Below are 24,291 nucleotides of genomic sequence, written 5' to 3'. Positions count from 1 at the left end.
TATGTGATGAAGGGTTTCCTCAAGTTTACAGTAAATAGCTGAGTGTTTATACATCAGCCTGCAGTCTTGAGTAAGTAAATAGTGGGTGTCAAAAGTGAAAAAGCTGAATGTGTGGAGTAGTTTTACCACAAGTAAAGTTTTGCTTTTCTTTTGTGTGTGTGAATTTGAATGTTGGAAATTTTAAAAAATTTTTTTTCTGTCATTCGCTGGTTTAGTTATTTTATTGCTTGGATAACTATATTTCGTGGTATAAGTAGACAGAGTGCTTGCTCATTTTTCATTTAGGTGAAAGCCCCTTTTTCCTCTCCTTACTCTCAATATTTTTGAGAATTCTTACATGGAGAAGGTAATCCTGATAATCCTGTTGCCTTGGACAGATGCATGAAACATTATTTGGGGCTATCTACCAGTGTAATGGATATGTTACCTTCTGAAGTGGTGTGATGAGGAAAAAGGAAAATTTCGTTTTGTTTTACCTTGTTTCCTGTATTTTTGTTTTGATTATTTTTTGCAGCTAGGTTTTGCTGAATTAGTGTGATTGACTTCAGTTTCTTGAATTTCTGGCTGGGCTTTTTGTTGGTTTTAATGCAAGACTAAACTCACACTGAAATGCATTTGCAAGAAGTTTGACTCTGATGGCAGAAGCAATTAAGACAGCATTAGTGCACTACACATTTCTGCTGAAGGGCAATTCTAATCCTCAGTGTTTCTCTGAAACATGGAGGGATATTTCCTTTTCTATGTATTTAGCCCTTGGTGTCTGTTTTTTTACAAGTATTCACTGCTTGCTATTCTGTTTTTTAATTTATTTGTGGATAGCAGTCAAATTTTTTGTTACTTCTGTTCTTGGAGCATTGAAGAGATGCTTCTATTCCTGGTTGCATATGAAACATGCATGTATTTTTATCATCCAGGCAGCCAATTGGTGTGGTGAATTCAGAGGGGATTGAATAAGAAATGGTCTTGAGACAGCTGGAAATATTTATAAATAAAATATTTATAAAGTTGGAAATGAGATAAAATATTTAAAGTAGCTATTCTGCATAATTCTTGTCTCCTATCCAGCCAGCCCCCTGTGAAAACTGTCAGTCTGGAAAGTGCCCATATCTCACACTGTGCTCTGTGAAGGCTCGAGATCCCAGCACTGACGACTTGGATTAGACACAGCTTTGAATTGGCAGTGATTTAAACAGGTTTTGCTTCTTGGCAGATCCTGAGAACATTTCCTCAATGCTAGTTCTGAGTTGAGCGCCCTGGATTCCTGAGACTTTCTTTCACAAAGCATAAGGCCAGGGTTGTGCCCCTGTGATTCCTGCCTTTTTTTTTTCTTTTTTTTTTTCAGCAAGAACATCAAAAATCAACTTATTCCACTTAATTGAATGTTTGACTTAAGTGGTAGGAGATTGCCATTGTCTTTTTGAGTCAGACTGAGGCTAAATCCCAGGGTTTAGTAACTGTGTGTTGTACAAGGCTGTCTCAGGCCTTGTCCTTTGCCTTGGACACAAGGATGTGCCACAAACACTCCTTTATCTGACTCAGAAACCACTGTGAGGCCTCCTGGTCTTGTTTTGCTTCTTTCTACTGCTTCTCCCTTTATATTACATATTGACAGGATTGAGGCTTATGAAGACACTGTACTTAAAAAAAAATTAACTATCCAAATATCATACTGCTTTGTGTTATTAAGCAGCAGCTGGCATGGGGTCTTTGAAGGTGCAGTTCTCAGACAGTGACAGCAATAGCCAAGGCTGGAAAGGGGCAGCATTATAGAAGTCTGTCTAAGGGGAAGTAGGACCTTATTTTTAATTAAGCAGGATGTTTCTGCAGTGACGTGTTAGGGTCACTAAATCCTGATCCATTGTCCCCCACCAGTCCTGTGTGTTTTGGTAGTGGAAGAACACTGGATTGTGCTGCACTGTTGGATAGATCATCAGACAGCGGTCACAGGCTGAGTGCTTCTGTAGTGGATATACAGGTCATACTGGTTTAGCTGGTGTAATGAATGTCTTGGTGAACAGAGCTAGAGGTTGGAATTGGCATGGACACAGCAGAAAATGGGAAGTCAGCCTTAAACTAGTGTGTTCAAACTCCAGTGTGAGGACAGACTTTTTTCTGGGTATTAGGCAGCCAAGTTTTAGCAAGTGTTGCCACAGTTGGAATAGTGGCAACAAGGTTCACCTTTCTGCTCTCCGAGGATTGACTTGTACAGCAGGGTTCCTGTCTGGGCAATGTGTGCATTTACCTCACCTCAGAGGGCAAAGTCCACCTTGACGTGTCGTTGGGGCTGGATGGCTGGCACTGCAGATGTCAGCATCCTCCACCCATTATCCAGCAAGAAATGGCACTCTCAGACTGAGACATCCTTGTGTTGACTCATCCAGCCTCTCCTGTGAGTCATCCCTCTGCTTTAAGCTCTGAATGGAGATCCACCCTCACTGGTAGAAGCTTTTGGAATTTCAGAGCTGCCTGTTCCACAGAGGGGCTGTGGAGTGCAGGTCAGTAGGCTGAATCTGAGAGAGATTGAAAAATTGCTGCAAAGCTTCATATCCTAGAAGGAATGCTTAAAACACACCATTTGCTGAGATCTCTGATCTGATACAAGATACTCTAAGGCAGAACTGGAGTTGCTATATCTATTAAGCCAGCTCTTCTTCAAATACACAATAGAATCACCCCATTCAAATTAGTACAGATTTATTGTAGACTGTCCTACTGTGTTCTCCATGGATTAGAAAATCCAGGAGCATGGCTGTTTAAAGGGAACTGTAACTGCACACTTGTTTTCAAGATAATAAAAAAGTCATACTACTTGAAAAATATAAAGTAATTGACCTCATAGAAGATGTGTAATAACAGATGATCAAAGTCTGGATTTATGAGATGATATTTTCTCTTTGAAACAGTAAATAAAGCAGTTCTTCTCTTCAAAGCCTGTCCCCATCTGGAGTTGGTACTTGAGCTCTGAGTTTTGAGGGAGAATTAAGTAACAGTTTCTCACTGTGCCAGTAAGCCTATTGGTAGAGTTTTTGTCACCTTCTAATTCAGAAAAAGCCTTACTGGTTGCAGTGCAATGATTGCACCAGGTCATTTTGCAGCTGCAGCTAACTTCTCTGTGTTAAGGGGAGTTGAGTTAAGGTCCAGACACTGGTTGTACAGTTGTCTCTGTTCATTTCACTGAGTAGAGAGCCTGAAGTTGCCTCTGAGCATGTCCAGGTCTGGGGTGTACCTGGAACATTCCCTTACAGATGATGAATGTTGTTAGTTTGTTTTTGGGGGTTTTTTTGTCTTTTTCACTTTGGAATTTCCTGTGACTTTCCAGTGCCCTGTTGATGATTAACTTTGCCTTTACCCAGAGAGAAATATTCATTAGATGATTAGATTAGCAGGTCACTGGAATTGGATTAATGTAAATACTTCTTGTAGGTGAAGGAGGAGGGGCTGGCACAGCATCTGCAAAGCCTCTGCTGTCAGCTACACAGGAAGGTGCAGAGGAAGAGCAGAAGCGAACCAATCCTTAATGGTTAGGGGAAAGCTTAAGTGCTTTTGTTTGCAATAGGCAGTGAAAGCTGCAGAAAGGATTTCTCTAAAGAAATCTGCTTATGAAGTAGTGCCAGCCAGTGCTTGTACATTCCTATAAAAGGAGGACCAATGTGCTCTACCTTTGCTACAGCCTTTTCCCTACACACAGACAGACCTGGCATGGAAGAGGGCCATGCTAGATTAAATGCACAGATGTGCATTTGTAGCTTATGATGATGATGATGATGATTCTTCTATAATAAGATTTTTGACACAGCAAGGTTTTTTGATTTTAAACTAATCCTCTTATGTAACTCAGTTACGTTCTTTCTCTTGTCCTGAATATTAATCTGATTTTCAGATACTCTTTTTGGTTTTGTTTGTGATTTTTGCATTTGCAGGGATGAGTTTCAACTGATTACAATAGTTTTAGATGGCAATCACCTGATCAAGCATACTGTTCTAATCTCTTGAAGATAATCACTAAAAATATATCTTCCTTAATCTCCTTTGCTGGATAAGAGAAAAAGAGAAGGATTGGAAAGGGCAGTGTGCCGTGACTAGTACCTGACTGCGTGCACTACAGGTTGCTTTCGTTAGCTTCTTCTGGATAGAAATGCCATCTTTCCCCATCTTAAACAGCTTTGGAAAGCTGTGTGGCTCAGGCGAAGAACTGGTGCTGGAGAAAGTGAAATTTCGAAATTCAGTCAGAAGGATGTCAGTAATTGAGGATGGGGATATTGCAGAGGTTTTGTATCTCATTCCCAAGCAGAGCTTGCTGAAGCAACTGCCCTACTTGAATCCAGATGACTACTACTTGTGTGAACAGTTATATGACACTCCTGAGCATCTGGGTAAGTGAGGACTGCTATCAGATCTTGATTTTTGGTTGGTGAATAGGCTAAGTTGCTTTACAGATACCTTATGTTTGGTGTAGCAGCAAGATACTGTATGACAGAAAGTGTGTTCAGGTGTGGAGAAATACTTTATCACTCACAGAGGGAAAGAAGAATAAAATGCCAAATTAGAAACTGGAAGTAGTTGGTGGATATAGGTACAGCTCTCTCTAGACGTCCATCCTGGGACAAAGGGGGCCTTAATGTTCAGAAGTATTCAAGCTAGAAAAGTATCTTTTGAAAGCACCGCATCCTGTAGTGTGTCCAGAGCTTTCCTATGGGATTTGTGAAACTGTGTTCCCTTCTGCTTGTTTTCAACCTATTGCCAAGGAGTATCATTTGACACTGCCTCATTCTTGAATTGGAAGAAGTGATTAAATGTCCTTCTGTGCTCACCTCCTTGTCATTAGTGAATTTATTAGGCTTCTGTTGTATCTTTTATCCACGTGCTTCCTTTTTTTTAGATAAGAAGTCAAAACTTATTTTGATGCTCTTTATGCGGGAGCTAGTCCATGCCTTTGGTTATCCTTTTACATTTATTCTTCCATAATTCTTGAAAAGTTGGGCAATAAAACTGCGTTCATCATGTAGCATAATGTGGGTATATGCAGAGTCAAAATGATGCTCTTTGTTCCTCCCTGTGGTTTCTAAAATTTGGTTTGTGTTTTAATTAATATTGAATGTTAGCTTATTCCTTAGTAGAACTATTTGTGATATGAGAACTTATATCTGGAATTCTTAAGCTTAGCTGGTTTGTTACTGTCCATTAAAAATTAATAACCCCAAACCAAACGTTTTCTGGAAACTCCTGTCTATGAATGAGAAATTAGCTATAAATGTTAATCTCTTCCAAATAAATTTCAAAGATTTTATCTTCTAGGACTTGCTTTATGAACTTTAGTGTTGATTACCCAAACTGCTTATGTGTTGGAATTTTGTCTGTACTAAGCAGATGAAGAAAGCTGCTATATACTTGTCACTGTGCAGCTCCTCAAAATGTTAATACTGAGTGATTGTATTTGGTAGGCAAGTAGTTTTCAAAGATCTACTTTGTTATATGGCATTTTTTCTTCTGTGCAAATTGCTCTGTGCTGGTCAGTTCTTTACTTAATGAACTTCACCTTGTAAGAGAACTGTCCCCAACCCCTATAGTGTTGCAGATAGTTACTGCTTCTGAGTAATCAGTTATTTTAAAAGTAACATTTCAATTAAAGCAATGCTAAAAAACAGGGCAAATGTATTATATAGCTGTGAGCTGGGAAAAAAGCAAATATCATTCTGTCTTGCTAGCCCTCACCGTATTTCCCATTGGTATTCTAGAGAAAAAAATCTACATACAATTTGGCATTTTTATAAAACGCAATTTAGGATTGAAAATTATTTGGATGAACAGTGACCAGCTATATGATCAATCTGTTCAGGACTCCAAGGAAATTCTTGCCATCATAGCAGGCTGGGAGCTGTCTTCTAATTTGTATGGGGATTAAATCAATCTGGAAATCTGCAATTTTGCAGCTCTTCACTCGTGTATAAGCAATCACAAAGATAGTGGGACAGGTTCTGTTTAGCATTATGCTGCAATAGCTAATGCAAATACCCACTGTGGATTTTTTTCCTTTCACCCTCCAGTATGAGTGCTGCTATTCAATAGGGTGGGAATTGTGGCCCTGCTTTCCAGTGCTATGTATAATGCTAACTGAAAGGTTGAAAGGTGTCTGGTGCCTCAGCTTTACTTAAATTACAACAATCGGAATCAGAATCTCACCCACTTAAAATAAAAGCAGTGGAATGTCTTTTCAAAACATCCTGGAGGAAAATGCTGTATGTGACTTTAATAGGCAAAACACTTAAGTCTGTCTCTTAGGCCATGTGCTGCTTGGGGATTATGGTCCCTCAAGTACTACAAGATTTAGCAGCTTATAAACCCTGTTGAAGGACAGTTTGCTGTCTCTATTTGGCCTTGCAAACAGAGATTAGAAATTACACTGTTCAAAGCATTTGGAGACTCAGTAATTATTTTTCTTTTTGATCATAAGTGGAATCATAAACACCAGAAAGGGCCCATATTTTAGGTTTTTGGAAGGTCAAGAATTATCAACATGTGCAGAGCTATTTAGTATTCAGGAGGTGAGCCTTTGGAGTATCATCCGTTTAACTCATGACTTGTTTTTACTTAGCACTTGCATCCTGAAATTCCATCCCCTTTATAATGGGAATGTGGGAGGTTAAACTTGTCTCACAAAGTTAAACGGTGGTATCATACTGACAGTTAAAAGCACTCTAAAAATTGAAGAAAATGTGAAAAAAAGGAGTTCAAAAGTAGCTTTGAATCCCTGAAACGACCTTCATTCTGCATTTCTCTTGAGTTCATTTGGCCAAGGAATTATGAGCCATCTTCCCTTCTGTGTCCAGGGGAGGTGTAAGGGTGCTTCCTATGAGAGAAATTGCCAGTCATGGTTTGCTGCAACAAAATCTGTCATACCTAGAAGGGCTGGTTCAGCACATGGCTTTGATTCTCTGAGGCCAGACCCTGATACAAAGGAATCTGTGGGAAAATGTCCGATTTTGAGGATTAGCAAAACCTGAAAGTTGGTTGCAAAAGAACACTGGAATTTTCAAGAGAAAATGGTCTTGGAACAGTGTGATGTTGCTTCTCATATAAGATACTGTCCTTTGTCACTTGTGTCAATGACACCTTGTGCCACCTTGCAAAGTGATTGCTCTGGCTGTGAGAGTGCACACCTGAGGGAAAGGAGATACACACCACATTACCTAACCGACCTCTTGTATCAGGTTAGTACCTCTTTATGTAACCATATGTATTTAAAGAATCACTTGTGAGAATGGCTGCTTCTGTTGCATCAGCTGGATGCAAAGGAAGACAGAAGCCATCTAAGAGGATGAGAAAAGCATGGGGGAAAATGTAGGGAGCATGAAAACAGTCTAGTGATGAGACAGGAAGTAAATTGGACTGGTGGAGGAAAATTTATGAAGCACCAAGATCCCATTTAGTCCTCTCTATATAAAAGACCTGGCTGGGTGGCTGGGACTAACCAGGGGTGGAGAATGGACTCGAGTCCAGTTGGAGGCTGGTCTCCAGTGGTGTTCCCAAGGGCTCAGTACTGGGCCTAGTCCTTTTAAATAACTTCACTGATGATCTGAATGATAGGAGTGAGTGCACTCTCAGTGAGTTCACTGATAACACCAAGTTGGGTGGAGTGTTGATCTACTGGAGGGCAGGAAGGCTCTGCAGAGGGGTTTGGACAGGCTGGATCAATGGGGCCACTGGTATGGGGTTCAACAGAATGTGTGGAAATCGTTCAAAGCTGTGCCAAGAAAGGTTTAGACTGGACATTAGGAAGAGTTTCTTTATCTGAGTATGGTCACCTCCTTCCTAGGGAGGTGGTTGATCCCCAAAGCCTGTCAGTGTTTGAGACATGGACAGTGCCCTTAATAACTTGGTCAGCCCTGAGTTAGTCAGGCAGCTGAATTAGATAATTAATTGTAGATTCCTTCCAACTGTCTATTATTACAATTATTCCAAACATTATTATTATTCCAACTATTCCAAATAGTCTATTCCCTTTAATTCTATGAGAAATGGAATTCTGTGGAAAAGAAGATCTGAGTTTTCTCTGTGTATGTTTACAGAGAGGAGTCCAAGAGATCAACATGGTGATGTGAGGGAAGACACAGAGGTAGAGTGTTCTTGAGAGGAATGGGCTTTGCAGATTTGAAACGTTACAAAATACAGGCTGCAGCATAAAACAGTTGAACCTTTGCCCACTGTTTTACATCTGAGATTCCACACATCAGCTTCTTTGCATTAATAAGATTTTCTTGCTGTGCTACGGCAATGAAGGTAGAGTCCCCATTTAGGGAAGCAAACTCTTTATATCCCATTGTCATTTTCCATTCTTAGTATCAAGGAGTGCCCAAGATCATGCTGAAGGCTGCAGTTTGTTTAACACCAATCCCTGCTGTTACTTGGAAAGAAAAAAGGAAAAATGGAAAAAACAAAAAAAAGAGAATTCCTGTTTTAATCTTGGGTGTTGCCTGCTAATGATGCTCCTAGTAGCTCCCCACAGAATGGATACTTGATGTGACCTACAGCCATAGGATTTTAATGGTGCTGTGTGAACTTGTCAGGTGTCCAATCTCAAATTCTAAGCAATCTCAAAAGTGGTAAGCAGTGATATGAGAGAGGGAAATCCAGGTTCTGTTTGCATTGTAGTGTAGGTGGTACTCATTAGATGCTGAGAGGTGCTGATCAGACTGCTCCTGTCCTTCAGATAAGGTAAATCTTCGTTTTGATTAGCTTTTCAAATTGATTCCTTCAAGTGAGCAACCTCTCCTGGCCTCAGTCTCTATATATTTTTTTAATGATTGAATAGGGAGAATGCTTTTAAAATTTGTGGTAATCCAAGTTTAGAAACATTGTTTCATTCTTCTGCAGGACAATGTCATAATTCAGAATAGTCCTGATAAATCAGCTACATAGTTTGAATTATGCAGTTGAATTTCAGTGTCTAGAAGTGTAAAGTGTGGACTTGCACAGATAAGAAGTGGGAACTAATACACTGATCCTGAAAAGTACATGGAGAATGATGATACTTACCATCATACAGATTAACTGTAATATACAGTTAATATAAGTGTAATGTATGGTAAATGTAGATTGACTGTATAATAGTGCTGCCATCCTTTTTCTGGGATGTGTTAGCAGAAGATACATACAGCAGTTAGATAATTTTTCTCCCTTCCTGTTACTGAAGAGGACTCTGCTGGATACTGTCTCTAGGTTTGGACATTTTATTTTTGAAAGATACTGATAAATCGTGAGGGAAATTAGTGGAAGGCAGTGGGAATTGTATTAGGAAAAAAAGATTTATGAGAAAAGATTAATGGAATTATGTCTGCTCAATCTAGAAGAGTGGTGATAACTGAGGGATTTAGACAATCTTCAGCTGAGTAAGGGATTCTCAAATGGGGATGTGTTCTGCATTGTCCTGAGAAGCACAGAGTAGTACCCTTGTGAAAAATACTGAGGAGTGGTTTTGTTTTAAGTAAGAAATATAGCTGAAACTCTATCTGTGTTAGCTCTTAATAATCTTTAGTTCTCGAATTATGAAGAGTTAGCTTGATTTTTTGGTTTTTAATAAAGTGTGAAATGAAGAAGTAATGAGTTAGGATCAGTTCTTCATCCTTTGCCCATTTTCAATATCTCTACTGCAATTTACTTACTGACATATTTTTACTTAAAATATCAGAACAATTAATGGCTTTGTAGCCCTTGGCTTCCTGTTTCAGAATTTTGGCAAGTGGTTGTCAATGTTCGGATCAATCTAAGCAAATTGGTTTAGTAGTAAATCAGTGGCTTAGCATTAATCTGCATTAAGGTGGCATCACTTAGAGCAACTGAATTCCACTCTGTAGGGTTCACTGCTCCTTCTCCTAAATTCTTTGTTATCTGCAATCCAATAAACAAGAACAAAATTGCAGTTCCTACTGTTAGTAGGTGCTAGCAAGGAAGATGAGCTAAATCAGCTGTAAATTTAAAGAAATAATGAAATTATTGTGGTTTCCTCTAAGGTATATAAATAGGCAATTGCAGCAGTGGGAAGATTGTTGAAGGAAACTGAGGCAAAGATCTCCCCTGCTCTGTAACTCCATAATGCCAACAGGTGCTCTGGCTGCAAAGGGCACATTTTGGCTACTTCCCCCCAGCCCTGTTTACAGGGAGTCGTGCTTTTGTTCTGTATCTGATGGGAGACTTCCTCTCTTGTGTCCGTCCTCTGCAGTTGCATAACCTTGGTATTTTAATCAAACAATCCAGAGAGAAATGCCGTCCCCTTCCTGGGCAGGGTTGCAGCAGGGCAGGGGGGTGGCTCCCCTGCAGAGCCCAAAGGGGCAGCAGAGTGGGGTGCCCTGCTCCTGTGGTCAGCAGTGCTTAGAGCCAGCGCAGCCTCCTGCAGGCAGGACGGATTCAGGTAAAGCTGCAATGGAAGCTGCTTCCAAGCTGAAGAAGTTCTAAGCTTTCTGACACTGCTGGCACTGGGATGGGAAAAAGAGAGGTAGAAGTTGCTGTTTCTTCTCATCCGAAAGCTGTTCCTTGGGCTTGTCTGCTTATCCAAAAGGTGAAATAGTGGGAAATTTTCTGTGCAGAGAGAAAGGCACAGGAAATGGCCGTTCTCACTCACTGCAGCTTTGACATTGCAGATGGAAAGAGTGGAATAGGACTGAGAGAGGGGCTTGGGATCCAGCTTCCCTTGCTTCATCCACTCCCATGCATCCCTCATGCATGGGTAAGGAAAAGATGAACACTAATGGCTGTTGGCTTCTTCTTCTCCTTTATGCCTGAGAGGTGGGGTGTCACTAAATAGACTTTGGTATACAGAGACCTTAAAAGTGGCTCTTAGTTTGGGATACTTGGTAGATCTCTGTGGTCAAATAGATAAAGGGAGGAGAAAGGAGGAAAGGGAATTGGGAATGTTCTTCACCCAGGTCATGCAGACACAGGGCAGCTGAGAGGGAAAGAAGACAATGTTAGAATGGGTGATTGTGATTACAGTTTTTGTATTATCCTGGGGTTTTTTTGTTTGTTTGTTTGTTTTTGTTTTGTTTTGTTTTGTTTTTTGTTATTTTCCTTTAAAGAATGAATCTTTATGGTGGGATGGAGAAACATATGGTTACAGGGGATGCTCATCATTAGTTTGTTACTATGTGAATTAGATGATGCAGCTGTGTGTGCAGTTTCAAATGTAAAACATAGAAACATTAAACTGTAAAATGCAAAAAACCACAAACCAAATTAGCTTATGAGTGAATAAACATCAGTTCTTGGAAGATATACCATATTGTTTATTTTTTAAGTTGTCAAACTCTTCTTTAAGAAGAAGAATGATTTAAAATATGTGACTTTGGAGCAGCAGAAAAACAGCTTTTATAGCTTTTAAAGTTACCTTTTAGAAATTCCAGTTGGTGCAGAAGTTGGAAGCAGTTATGCCTACTCTCAATTTGTTTTATGTCTGCCTAATACTTTTATGATGAGCCTACTATTGAAATGGCAGCAAATAATTTAAGAGAAAGGTTCAAATATGTAAAGGTTTTCCATGCTGAAACAAGTGACCTCCCTAGTTAGCAGATAAAATCACAGCCGCAAATAGAAAAAATCCAGAAGCTGGAGTAAGGTGATAAAAATTTATTTGCTGTAAAATCTTGTTTGAATATATTAATATTACACTACCTAGCCAAACTGTATAGAGCATCTTTTTAGCTTTCTTTGAGGTGCTCTGTGGTTCATTTATTAGGACACTGGACTGGCAAATACTTGTTGGGAGTGATACATTTGCAGGACAGATTTAGGTGCCTCTTTTGAGAGTCCTATTTATAGTTTAGTATGGAATCAGAAGGGGAGGAATTTGTCATTTGGCACAGTGACAATTAAATACTCCAGCTTGTTCTAGGGGTGGTTTGTATCCAATGCCCACATGGTGGGTTGCCTCATCTCCAGGCACCATGGACTTGTGGAATGCTTTGCTGGATGTTGTGTTCTTGAGGCACACACTGAAGGTTAGTGCTTAGTGGAGAGACTGTCACATCTCTCAGCACTGAAAAACACAGAACTTGTTGCTTTACTCTGCAAATTAACGGATTGGCAGGAAGCTGCTTCAATCTGGTGTTGCATGGACCTCTCAGGGAGAAGTTCTTTAGACCAGAGAGTCTTTACAGCATTCCTGCTGATTTCACTGAGCCAAAAACTCCCAAGACAGGCTGTGGGGTTTATTCTGCACAGTTAATCCAATTCTGAAGTGGATTTTCAATATCAAATCTCCTTAACCTTAGGCATGCACAGTAAAGGATGACACTTGTATGTGTGCTTTCCTGTTGGGGATTCCTGCCTTCGTGCCATTTTCAGCATTAACAGTGGTGACAGTGAAGGTTATTATGTTTTTATCAGTGACAGTATTGGTTGTGTTCATGAATTAGTTCAATAAATTCAGTTTATAGTAGGTGAATAGTGATGATTTATATGGTAGTTTAAAAAAAATACAAAGTTTAAGCCACTGTCTCTACTCATATTACTGTACTACATCTCAATTTAGTACCAACTATATGTGCATACTGTAAAGGTCACACAGGTGTGAAGAAAGCACGATCTCCTTTCTAAGGATTAGCAATAGCATAAGCTGTTTGGAAGCCAGTTGTTACATCAATAACATAAAAATGTTCAGAGATAAATGTTTGTACATACCTGCGGCCAGAAGATTTACCCATTAGTGAACTTGTATATTTTTGGAGTATATTATATTATATTATATTATATTATATTATATTATATTATATTATATTATATATACTGGCAAAGCAGTATAATGTAACCGTCTTTTCTCATCTGTTTCTAAAGATAATCTGACAGTTTCAGGTGCTTTTTTACATAAGTATGTGTGTTAATCGTCTTAATATTTAGAACAAAGCCAAATGTACTCGTTACTTATTTGGTTTTGCGACAGATTAGACTTTAGTCTATTTTGCAGACTATTTCTGCCCTACTGAATAACAGCATATTAAGAAAGTCCCGCTTTCAAGAATCTCAGAAAATCAAATTTTGTTTTAAGAGATCCAGATGTCTTGATAGATCAAAAGCTCACAAATGTTTTATCCCTGAGGAGTCTGATTTGAAAGAATATGAAATTATTATATTTCTAAAAAAGCAATAAACCCCCAAATCCTGGCAGATTGGAATGATTACACTATGCATTTTACTGAATCAAGTGATTAATGTATTTTCTGAATTTTAATTTTGTTTACTCTGAAAGAAAGATGGCATGTGATTTTAAGCACCGAAATATAAGACTGATTATGTTGAAAATGGCATGACACAGGAACAGGGAAAAGCCCAGCACAGCAGAAAGGTAGTGGTTAGAATCCAGGCCCTCAGGCATTATTTGCTTGGAGATCAATCTTATCAATAGGGTCAATGTGATCCCAAGGTGTGGGATGGCAGGACCATAGTATGTGCTGAGAAACAACCATATTCCTCCCTGGTGGGTCTGTGTGTGCTCCTGTGTTTGAAACTTGTGATAGGGCAACACAGAGGGTCTGTGGTGGGGAGGTCAATCTGTGGGGCCATCCCAGCTCCTTCACTTCCTGCTGGTTCCACGCAGGGCAGTGTGGTGAGGAGGTGAGGAGCTGGGGGTGAGGAGGCTTGGCAGCCCCAGACCATTGCACGAGCTCCAGGGTGAAGTTGTTACAGAGCAAAAACCGTGTGGAGGGTTGGAAAGGCACAAGGATGACTCACAGAATAACAACGGCTGCAGGCTTGGAAGACTCAGGGTACACCAGGTGTGGGAATCAGTTCTGTCAGGTACAGCCTGAATTCTGCTCACTGAGTTCTGGTGAATCTGAAAAAGTCCACCAGCACCATTGGTTTTCCCCGTCAGCTGCCTGCCTGGTTCCTTGCTGCAGGCCTTCAGGAGCTGCTCGAGCTGATTCCAAGAGATGGAAAATGGCCCAGCTGTCCGAGTGGCTGAGGGAGAGACAGCAGGTTGCTAGAGGAGTCTGTGCTCAGGAGAAACAGAAGCCAGGAAATACTTAATATACAGCTTTTGAGACTCCTGAAACTGGGAACTGTAGACTTGTCCCTTAGGGCCACTGCTGGGTCACGGGGCTTTTGCAAGAAGTCCCAAATTGACATTATTGGTTTTCTCTAAGCAGGCACAGGTAAGTCAGGATAACAATTAGAGCAGGTCACAAGAGAGTGGCATTTCCTTCTTGGAGATGGGAGCATTTTGCAAAATTTTAGGGAGCATGTGGCAAAATTTGCAATTTTACCACAAATTGAGACTTCATAGAAATGATGGCTCTCAATTGACCTAGGCTGGACAGTGGTTAAGATATGGAAGCCTGGGGCAGGCTTTCTTGTAAAAACTTTGTTCCAGGCTTTTTGCTGGAAGCAAGGACATTAAACAGATGATATTTTCCTGGGTATTATTTAGTGGAATAATTTCTCCCCTTTCTTTTTGTGTGTTCTACCTGCCTTTTCCCACTCATTTCTTTAGGAACAAGAGACATCAGTTCAGTTTTGAAGAAATTTTACAAAAACTGTGTGCTGATACTTCTAAGCCATGATCTCATCTGTGAAGAATGACTGCAAGATAAAAATATGAACACCATCTTTTAAAATGAGAATAACATAACCTTAAATCATAGCTAAACTGCTTAGTATCTTACTCATACTTTTTCAATATTATCAAAGTACAAGAAATAGCAAAACAAACTGGTTTAACTCTTTCCCCTTGTGGACTGACCTCAGTATCACTCTCATGCCTCTCACTGAATGCACAAGATATTTTTCAGCAGAAAATAACAGCAACATGAGCATGTTGTTAGCTGTAGTGCACTCTGTAACTCTTCCACCCACTCTGTGTTCAAGGAAGACTTTATTTAATTTGTACAGTGTAAAAGGTAAAGAAAAATAATTATTTTGCTTTCCTTTAAAATAGCTACTCCTAGATAATAGTAAGTGCCAAGGGATTGTCTCTAGAATGCTATCTATTCCTTTTTCATCTCTAGTTTAGGATATCTGAGTTGTTCAGCAGGGTAGAAATCTTAGCCTTGACTTAAAACAATGAGATTAAAGCCAAAAACCATCCTGGTGTAAAGAGATTTTATTTTCAATACTAACTGCTCTTCATACATCTTTACTCTGGAGCAGATTACATTTTACTCCTAAATCTCCAGCATAATTTACTGCAGCCTGTATTTTTAAATTACATTTTATGTACATGCTGCTGTAGTGTACCACTGCAGCTCTCGTGGCTGAACGATGTGAGATACAGCAGTGCTAATCTCTAGCACATGTGAAAAATGGAGGAATGTACTCAGAGAACAGAAAGTCCACATACCAACAGGCAGCTTCTGTGTCAGCAGCTTGCTGGAACAAAAAAAATGAATGATCATCACTGCAAGCCTCTTGAGGGTGTCTGAGGATCCCAGGAAAGGGTTAACAGCATCCGTGGGTGTGTGTCCATAGGCTGTGCTCTGCACATCAAATCAAATATTTATGAATGAAGGTCAGATGTGCCCCTTTCAGGAGGCTGTCCCCTAACTGTTTACAAAATACAGCTTGAAAAAGAACACGGCCAGGTTGAGTTACAACCTGACATCTCTGATGTGTCAGAAATGTGACATAATGGTTTATGCCTCTGTGTTGGTGGGGTTCAGCCCAGCTCCCCACTTGAGCCTCAAATGCTATTAATAGTAACACACTGAGTCATAGAAGCAGGAATGTCAGACTGCCTGTGCTGTGCTGCTCTTACACGTTGGACTGCTAACAATAGAAAGCCAGCCTAGATTTGTTAGAATAGAATAACTATTTTTTTCCATGCATGTGCCTGTATCTCTGGCTTCTCTCTCTCTCTCTCTCTCTCACTCTCTCTCTCTCTCTCTCTCTCTCTCTCTCTCTCTTAGTGATTTATTTATTAAAGAATGTCACTGAATAAGAGATATCTTCTGAGTGAGGCAGACTGGCTTGTTGAATTTATTTCCGTTCTTCTGGGTGGCATTTATACAAAGCATCTAGAATTTATTTACTGCAAATATTTTTAACGCTGTGTGCGTGGTCTAATTTTTTTCCAGCAGGTATCAGCCATCTGCTGCTCTGTCTGGCTGATGCCTACAGCTTGTTTCTTTACATTAATATCTCTCTCTCTCCATAGAGCAGCATGGAGAAGGAATTCCCGTGTGGAGGTGTGAGCAGTGTAAGTGTAGGGTGCAGAATAAATGTAATTTCATTTCTATCATGAAACATAAAGCACATTTTGCACTGAGCTGTGGTCAAGTTGAAGATTTTTCTCAATGAATGTGTCCATAATTTAGCTCAGAATATCTTTATATTTGACCCAGTTCTCTGCTACTGAGATCACCACTGTCTTTGACAAGTTGGTTCATTTCCATTTGCCATTTTCTCTGCCTTTAAACCACAAATATAAATTTTACTCTCTAGGCAAAGCATGAATGACACAGATTTATTTTGGGGAAGTCACTGGTAGCTAGCTAAAATGAAGAACTAAGTAATAGTAGTAGTGATAGAGGATCTTCAAAATCATGATGCTGGCAGTATGTATGTATTTAAAAATACAAGTGGCTTTTAAGGGCTATTCAGGATTTTGATTAGTCATATTTACAATCCTTTCTTCCTAACTGTGAATAAAAATTTGCTTGTAAAAGAAAAGCTTTGTTTCCCCTGACTCTGACCTGCATCTTTTAATAGAAAGCAGAACCTTGCTATATGATGATGAGACTTGACAATATTCTAAAGCATTGGTTTGCTTTTCAGCATCAGTTCACTGACCAGTCCTTTCTTAGTAGAGTTTAGTGCCTGGAAAACCTTAAATTGCAAGGCCACACGGGAATTCCTTCTCCATGCTGCTCTATGGAGAGAGAGATATATTAATGTAAAGAAACAAGCTGTAGGCATCAGCCAGATGCCCAGATTCTACGCAGGTGCTTTGTCTTCTTGGGGATGTGTTGGGAAGTGAAATTCCCATCTCAGTGCTGCTGTTTCAATGCACTTCTCTCTTCACAGCTCCATGAGTACCTGTGGCTATGGAATAACTTAGGAGGAGTTATTGTTTACAATATTTGGTATTTCAGAACACAGCACTCACTTTGACCCACAGCAAACATTTGCATAGCACTGCCTGGCTTCAGAACCTGGGTGCTCACTGAGCAGTGACAGTTCTCATTTTTATTATTTTTATTGTTGTTTGAAATAGAGAATAGGTATTCCCATCTTGCAAAGGCTGTATGTTACTCTAATCTGTTCTATGGTCAGTAGGCATTGAGAGACCACTTATTAGCATGTTTTGTGGTATAGTAATTGCTTTAAAGCTAAATCCTGGAGTGGATAAAGTGCTCACCATAGAAAAGCCACTGTGCTGCAGCCTGCCTCAGCACTTGTCTGTGCTCATCTTTGTTTCCCTTCTTGATCCTGGATCGGTTTGAGTATTAAATAATAGGAAAGTCATAAATAACCGCTTTAGCTTTGTGTGTGCATTGGAAGAGCTTTCCTTCTCTCTGACATCTCCCTTGCAGCCTCTTGCCAGTCACTCGGGAGCAAATGACAGCGGCAGCTCGGCTGCGAGGGCAGAGGAATGCAAGGTGGTGTCGGGGGCTGCAAATGAGGGACGCTGGAATCCAGCATTTGTTCCCAGCGGCAGCTGGAGCTGCTGCTTTCAACACAAGGGGCACAATCCACGGGCAGGGATGAGCTGCCATCAGCCATAGGAAAACACCACAGTGGGAAAAGACAAGAGAAACAAGAAGGAAAGAGACAGTGATGAGCAATTGGACCTGATCAGACCTTGTGGGAAATCTGACCAGGGGAGATTATTATCTGGAATAAGCCGCCTTTTTCCCTTTTTTTTTTTTTTTTTTTTTATTTATTTATTTTTTTTTATTATTTTTTTTAAATCCACCTCAGCCAAATAACTGCTGGAAAAGAGATTGTGTTCAAATTACTTCAGCTAATTCTTGCTGCTTCCACTACAAAGAAAAATTATTTGCCATGGTGAAAGAAAAAGGTAATTATGTTTATTGATAGACTGGAGCTGAAACCTGATGTGCCAGCCACAGTCACCTGAGGTTTAAACCTTCTCATTTAAGATGAGCATGCTGAGATTGGCAGTTGTTGTTTTTCTTTCTCTTAAAATGGTGTGTGAAGCCCTGCAGTGGATTGCATTGATTATCATTGTACCTGCTTTAATAAGGGTAGAATCTGGAGCACATCTGATTTAGTGTGTCAGCACAGTGGGGTCCCTTCTGCGTGTACGTGTTTGTTTGGGGGCTGTTTTCTGTGATTTAACCCAAGTTGACAGTTCTTTACCTGTATTTACTACAGTACAGTAGTTTTGACCATTACAGCAGCTAGTTTAAAATTTTAAAGATAAACATTGATATATTCAAATCTGGACTTGAGAGGGTATATTTTAAATTTTTATGGATAAATGGATTATATGGGATTTTGCAAAATGCTTGAATTTTGCAGCAGTAAATTAGATACCAGTTTCAGTTACTTATAAGTAACATTTTAAGCCTGCTACAGAAGAATTTTCTAGTTTGAGGAATTTAGTAATGATTGTGGGGTGTTTCCTTGCAGTAATACTAGTCTGTGTCACTTGTTGTCTCATGAAGATGCGAGATACATTCTGAGCTGTATTTGAGTGCACTGGATGTGGTTGAGGGGCACTACATTATCCCAGACAGATGCAGACTCAGTCTCCTCTGTGAAGAGGAGAGTCTGGGTTCTTTACTTTTGAGGACTCTGTAAAAAAATAATGTGGGGGAAATTCAAACTAGGGAAGCAATAGAAATAAGAAGGAGTAAAGTTGAGTAAGTGAGCAGTTTTGCAGCTTTGAAAGCCCATGCTAAGACTTTTTAAAATGTTGTAAATAAAAAAGTGAATGCAATTAGCTCCACAGATGCTTAGATTGAGGAGAGCAGGACAAATGCCTGATATATGACAAATGCCTGCCACAGTGTGTCAGACAAATCAGGAGGATTGTAGTAAAAACCATTATCCAGGCTATTGATAATTTTTGTTGATGAAAGGCAGTGACCCAGCATAAGTTTTATTGGCCACTGAGTGGCTTTGGGATCCCTTATTTCAGATTTACAGGATTACTTTTATAATGTCAGTCATGAATTGTTGACTTGCCACCCCTATCAGTGAGCCATTCCAGGGATGGTTTAAATAGGAATTGCACCCCAAATCCTGGAAAGTTCAGGTTTCATAATCACTTGAATGAACTACGTCAGTCATCTTTTCTGAAAAAGAAGTGTATTGTCATTCAGTTTATCATAACTGCTGCTTGTTTTGTAAGATGCATTTTAAGACAGGGCTGCTGGTTTTCTTGATGTGTACATAAAATATGTGTAGCATTCAGGTTTGGTCCTTTTGTATGTTTCTGTCCCCTCCCCCAGCTGATGTTCACTTGGTTGGATTCCCTGTGTTACGTGAGGTTGTACCTGAGGAATACTCTGTAAATTCAGTTTAAGCATCTTGCACCATGAAAGGTGTCATTTACCTGCAAAAATATTAAAATAAGCCCATAATTTTTGGGGAGGAAAAAATGGGAGGAAAAAAGCTTCATAGAATAGCAGGAAAAGTTCACAATAAATGGTTGAAAATCTGAAAAAGACTTGTGTTTAAATTGCTTCCTCTCCCCCTCCCCACCAAGTTTAATGCATTATTAAAAATGGCTATTTATATCGATGTTGGATATAAATATTTTTTCCCGTTCAAAGAGATAATGGACTAAACTAAATGCTCTCTTTAATTTTGGAGTGCAATTACGGATATTTCATGTCTCATGGCTGCAGAGAGAGAAAGGATGGTATCTGTTAAATATTGTCAAATATTTTGATTTTATACGTTATTACTTTCAAATAATTTCCCCAACAATTTTTTTTAACTCTTTTGTTTCTGCCTCAATTTTCTTTCTTGTTTTTTGGTGAGAGTTTTTAGTTGCTTTGTTTGTTTCTTTGGTGTTTTGGTTGTGTTTTTCTTTTTTTTTCTCCTCTGCTTTAGTCAGAAGGTCAGGATTTGTTGCTGTAAATGCTACTCTCTGCAGTGATACTCTTGCAAAACGCAGTCAGTACAATATAGCTGGTACCCTCCCTTCCAGCCACTGCTGGAACTGTGGTATGAGCAGGCTGAAAATGCAGTTCAGTCCAGTGTCATTTCATAGACATGTTAACTAGGCACTGGAGGGGCTGGTTTCAGCTAGAAAAATGCAACTCCAATTCACTGAATTGCAAAATGGTTGGTAACAGTTTTTAGCAAATTAGCATGCTTCATTATGCTCATATTGTAGAATGATTTCAGTGTCTGCCTGGTTAGTTCATACACAAAAAAAAATCCTGAGGCCAGGGTGTTTTCTGCTGACACCAAACGACGCTTCCTAAATTATGTCTGACTGATACCACGTTTTCATGTCTCTGTGTACTTATCTATTTCCAATTATGAGCCCTTATTATCTAGTTACTAAGCTAAATTATTGTCACTGTGCTGCATCCAAGGGCAACTTTCTCTCTTCTTATCCTTTAACAGAGAGAAAGTTTACATGTTCATATGTGTGTCTTGTTTTTAAATCTCTCTGGCAATTTAAAGCCCACATTGAATAATCTGCATTCTTGCTGCTTCTATGTTGAGGTCAGTGTGTGGGCTGGGAGCCTGCTAGCCAGGTTTCTGTGTGATACAAGTGTTGTAGCTTCATTTTTACCCCCATTAGTTCATATAAACTGAGGATTTAGCCCTATTCTTGATTTCTTGAGCAGTTGATGAGAAGGCAGCCCTGTCATTCAGGTGCTAGTCTGTGAAAGCATATTGGTAATCAGCTTTGTACATGATGAGATCTTGGGCAGGATCATCCATGGGCAAACCTATGAAAGTGGATTAGTTGCTGTTTATGCCATTCTTCTGCATGCTTGGAAGGATAAAGGGAGAAAATATGAAGGGTTGAAGATTTTTTTGGATTAAAGAAGCAGGCACAGAGGTTTAATGATTTCTGTTCATCATATACTGATTCTGCTGTAGGGAAGGTGCTGGCACCTACTGGGTACTGAGTTGCAGAGAGCGAGATCATGTTTCCATGTTCTCACAACTTCTCTGTAGGTCTTCACCAGTGCTGGCTTTCCCAGGAAGCCACAAAGAAGGTGCAGGTCACCAAAATGTTAACCATATTTCCTATATCATTTACCCCATGGTCTGGTTCAGTCTTGCAGAGAGATTTTGTTCTCTGTTGTTTTTTCTTCATACTTTAGATAAAGCATGATAGCAACACCCCTTCAGGTTTAGACCAAGAGGAGTGGTTTTATGCTTGCAGGAGTTCCAACCCTCTTCTCTTCTATTTGCCAATCCCAAGAGCTGTGAGCCCCCAAACCAGCTTTTAATCTTTCTCTGTAGTTGTAATGTAACTGCTTTAGATGGGACTTTCCTTGAAGAGTATGCAAATGTTACCTGTCTGCTAATTTAAATGTGTTCTCTCTGGGGAACTTCAGCTCTCCAGTGCTCTGTGTATTTGCAGTCTTTACATTTATTCCCTGTGTTATTCAGGAAAATTTTGAGTAATGGGATTTGGGCCCTAACACTGTCTCAGTGTCATGGTTGTTGATGAAATATAGTCTTGATTTGAACTCATGACTTTGGAACTTTTTAACCCCAGGTGACCTGGGAAAGTCTCCAAGTTTGTTGCTTTTGGAGCACATGACAAGATTATGCAATCACACATTGACAGGGGGAGGATTGGGGAGTTAATTTTCTTTTTGCTTCAGTTTACTTAGTTTCAAATTGGCTCTTCTTGGCAGTTTGCTTTTGGGGCTGGGCATTCGGGCTCTTTTTTTATTATTATTTTATTAAGAGCATGTGCTGCCTTGTACAAACCACAGAAAAGTCATTTTATAAATATGCATAGTAGTAGATTTAAAAAAAATACACTTGCAGTTAAAGTACTAAATAGAACAATTTTTTTTTAGAGGCTCTTAAGGTGACCTTGGGGAGGTAATTTGATCTCTCCTTGTGTTAATCTGTAAAATGAGGATAAGAACATTCCTCTTGTCTGTCTTGATTATTTGAATTAGAGGTCTTTGGAGCAGAGAGTTTCTTTTACCTTGCTTCACAGCTGTGACAAGACAGTCTTAGCACTAGGATTTCACTACTTCTACTTATACAAAGAAAAAAAAGAAAAAAAAATATCTCCAGTGCTATGTGATTGTTATAAACATCTTATTACTTTTAAAAGGCAATGAAATTGTAAAGGAATTATGTTTCTATTGGTATATTTATGGCACTGCTTTTCTGTACTTTCTCTTTCTAAATTTATTTTTAATATTAGGTTTCAAATTGCAGTTCTGGCGTGCAGCATTGATCCTGAGAGAAACAAAAATAACCAAGGAGATGCCAGCTCAGGCACTGCATGTTTACTGGAGGTTTTTATTTCTTTATTTATTATTTTTAATAGCACTTAGTTCACATGAGGGTACAAATACTCATATCCAAAGAGTTGGACAGGCACAGTGTGCAGTACTGCCATGCCTGACCACTTCCCATGTTTCCCAGTAGTGGAATTCCATACATTCCTTGCATCCCAGCTGTGTGTAGGAGCCAGCTCTTTGAAGATGTGATGGCAGATATCATATACTGAGAAATGGGAGAACTTTTGCTATTGATCTCACTGGAGGGGAGGGCTTAGGAGGTTTGGTCATTAAATTTGAGACCAGAGAGTTCATGAGTTCAGGTGGTGGTAGAGGCAGCTCTTCCTCTGACTGAAACAGTGAGTGGTGTGAGCCAAAAAACCCCAGTTTTGAAACGGGGAGGTTCAATCAATTTCATTTTCTCACAATTAACAAAGTTCTAATTGCTGATTCTGGTTTTGAAGATAAAAGCAAGCAGACACATGCTCAGAGGAAAACACCTCATGTTCTGTGTGGACAGTTCTCCTTGTTGGTCTCCAGTCCATGCCACTCATTATCCTCAGTACCTTTGGTGGGGCGTGGGTGGGGCAGGACAGTGGTACCAGGCCATTGCTGCTCCTTTCATTGTAGTGCTCCTTTTTCCTTAATCAGTTATTTCCACGTGAGTTCCTCTGTTTTCTTTTGGAGTTGTACTTCCTCCCAAGTCTCTTTGACTGTGCTGGAGCAGCTACTTTGCCTCAGTATTTCTCCTGCCCTGGGATAATTTTCATTTCTCTCTTCCCCATGCTTTGGTGTCTTCTCTGTCCTGGCATTGTCTCCTGTATCTCACAGAATTGCAGTGTGGGTCAGATTGGGAGAGACCACAGTGGCTCATGTGGTCCAACCTCCCTGCTCAAGCAGAGTCATCCCAGAGCACAGGGCACAGGATTGTGCCTGGATGGTTCTTGGATATCTCCAGTGAGGGAGACTCCACAACTTCTCTGGGCAATCTGTGCCAGTGCTCAGTGAAATGCTCTGGTCTCTCTATCATGTCTCCTGCCATTTGTCCTTTCAATGTTTACTGCCTGTTGCTGTGTCTGTTTTTGCAGAGGTTTTCTGTGCTCCTCAGGTTCTGTTTCAATGTGCAGTGGGTCAGTTTTGCCTTTTGTTGAAATGATTGGACCAACAGTGACCAGCACAATCCCATCCTTGGCCACCTCCTACTCAAGTCACCACTGCAGCACCATCACTACCAAAGCTCTGCTGGTTATGGTGAATACAATTGAGTGGAATAAAAAAATTATATGCTTTCTTTCCTTGGATGAGAATTCAAAAGGCAACACTTCTATAGATAGAGTCTTGGCATAGTAAAATTGTTTAAAAATACATTAAGCTAGGGCAGAAAAATATTTTTCCAAAGGAGAGGTAGGAGTCTTGGTAGGAAAGAATTTACAAGTTAGGAGGATAATTTGGCCTGCTTCTGTATGAGAGTCAATTATTTTTGTAGAAATATTAATGGATACCAGGGGAAAAGCCCAAGTTCCACTAATCAAAATGTCTTGTGCCCTTTGGGTAGGAAAATGCACGGAACAGGAATTTTTTTTTGTTCTGGGGGCAATCCATAACTAATTTAAAAAGGATTATTTTTAACAAAGTTGGTTTTCTACCTAAAGGACAGTCAGTATCCCCAAAAGAATGATTAATCCTTGCCTTCGTTGAGCCTGGATAACTTTCAGGCTCACTAGGGATCTGTCTAAGGAGAACACTTAGGCATTGTCTTAAGCCTGTTCTGTTCAGCAGAGTGTCTTGTTGAGTCTAATTGAATCACTGGGAATTAAAGCTAAGTAAGTGCTTCAGTACTGCCCCAAAGTTGGACACAATTTTTAGAGGCTGTGTGATGTTGTGGAAAAAAAAAAATCAT

General features: G+C 39.8%; 1 protein-coding gene across 17 annotated transcripts in view; it reads left to right on the top strand.

The window, feature by feature from the left end:
- ABLIM1 (actin binding LIM protein 1) overlaps nt 1-24,291 on the top strand; it is a 188,314-nt gene that overhangs the window by 57,729 nt on the left and 106,294 nt on the right. Inside the window, exon 1 of one of the 17 annotated variants that reach the window (XM_083866619.1) lies at nt 10,358-10,405. The exons of 15 other annotated variants lie outside the window; for them this stretch is intronic. Coding sequence is in view for 1 of the 2 variants with exons in the window: in XM_083866624.1 (XP_083722750.1) it covers nt 17,986-18,001 (16 nt within the window). In the remaining variant the exon portion in view is untranslated. Of the gene's footprint in view, nt 1-10,357; nt 10,406-17,590; nt 18,002-24,291 lie in introns of those variants that run through there. One more of the 17 variants, XM_083866624.1, reaches the window with a different exon arrangement.

The sequence above is a fragment of the Zosterops lateralis genome (genome assembly GCF_965231275.1).
Source record: "Zosterops lateralis genome assembly, chromosome: 8".
Lineage (NCBI taxonomy): Eukaryota > Metazoa > Chordata > Aves > Passeriformes > Zosteropidae > Zosterops > Zosterops lateralis.
Note: the sequence above shows the minus strand (reverse complement) of the source record. Positions and strands in the feature narration are given on the sequence as shown.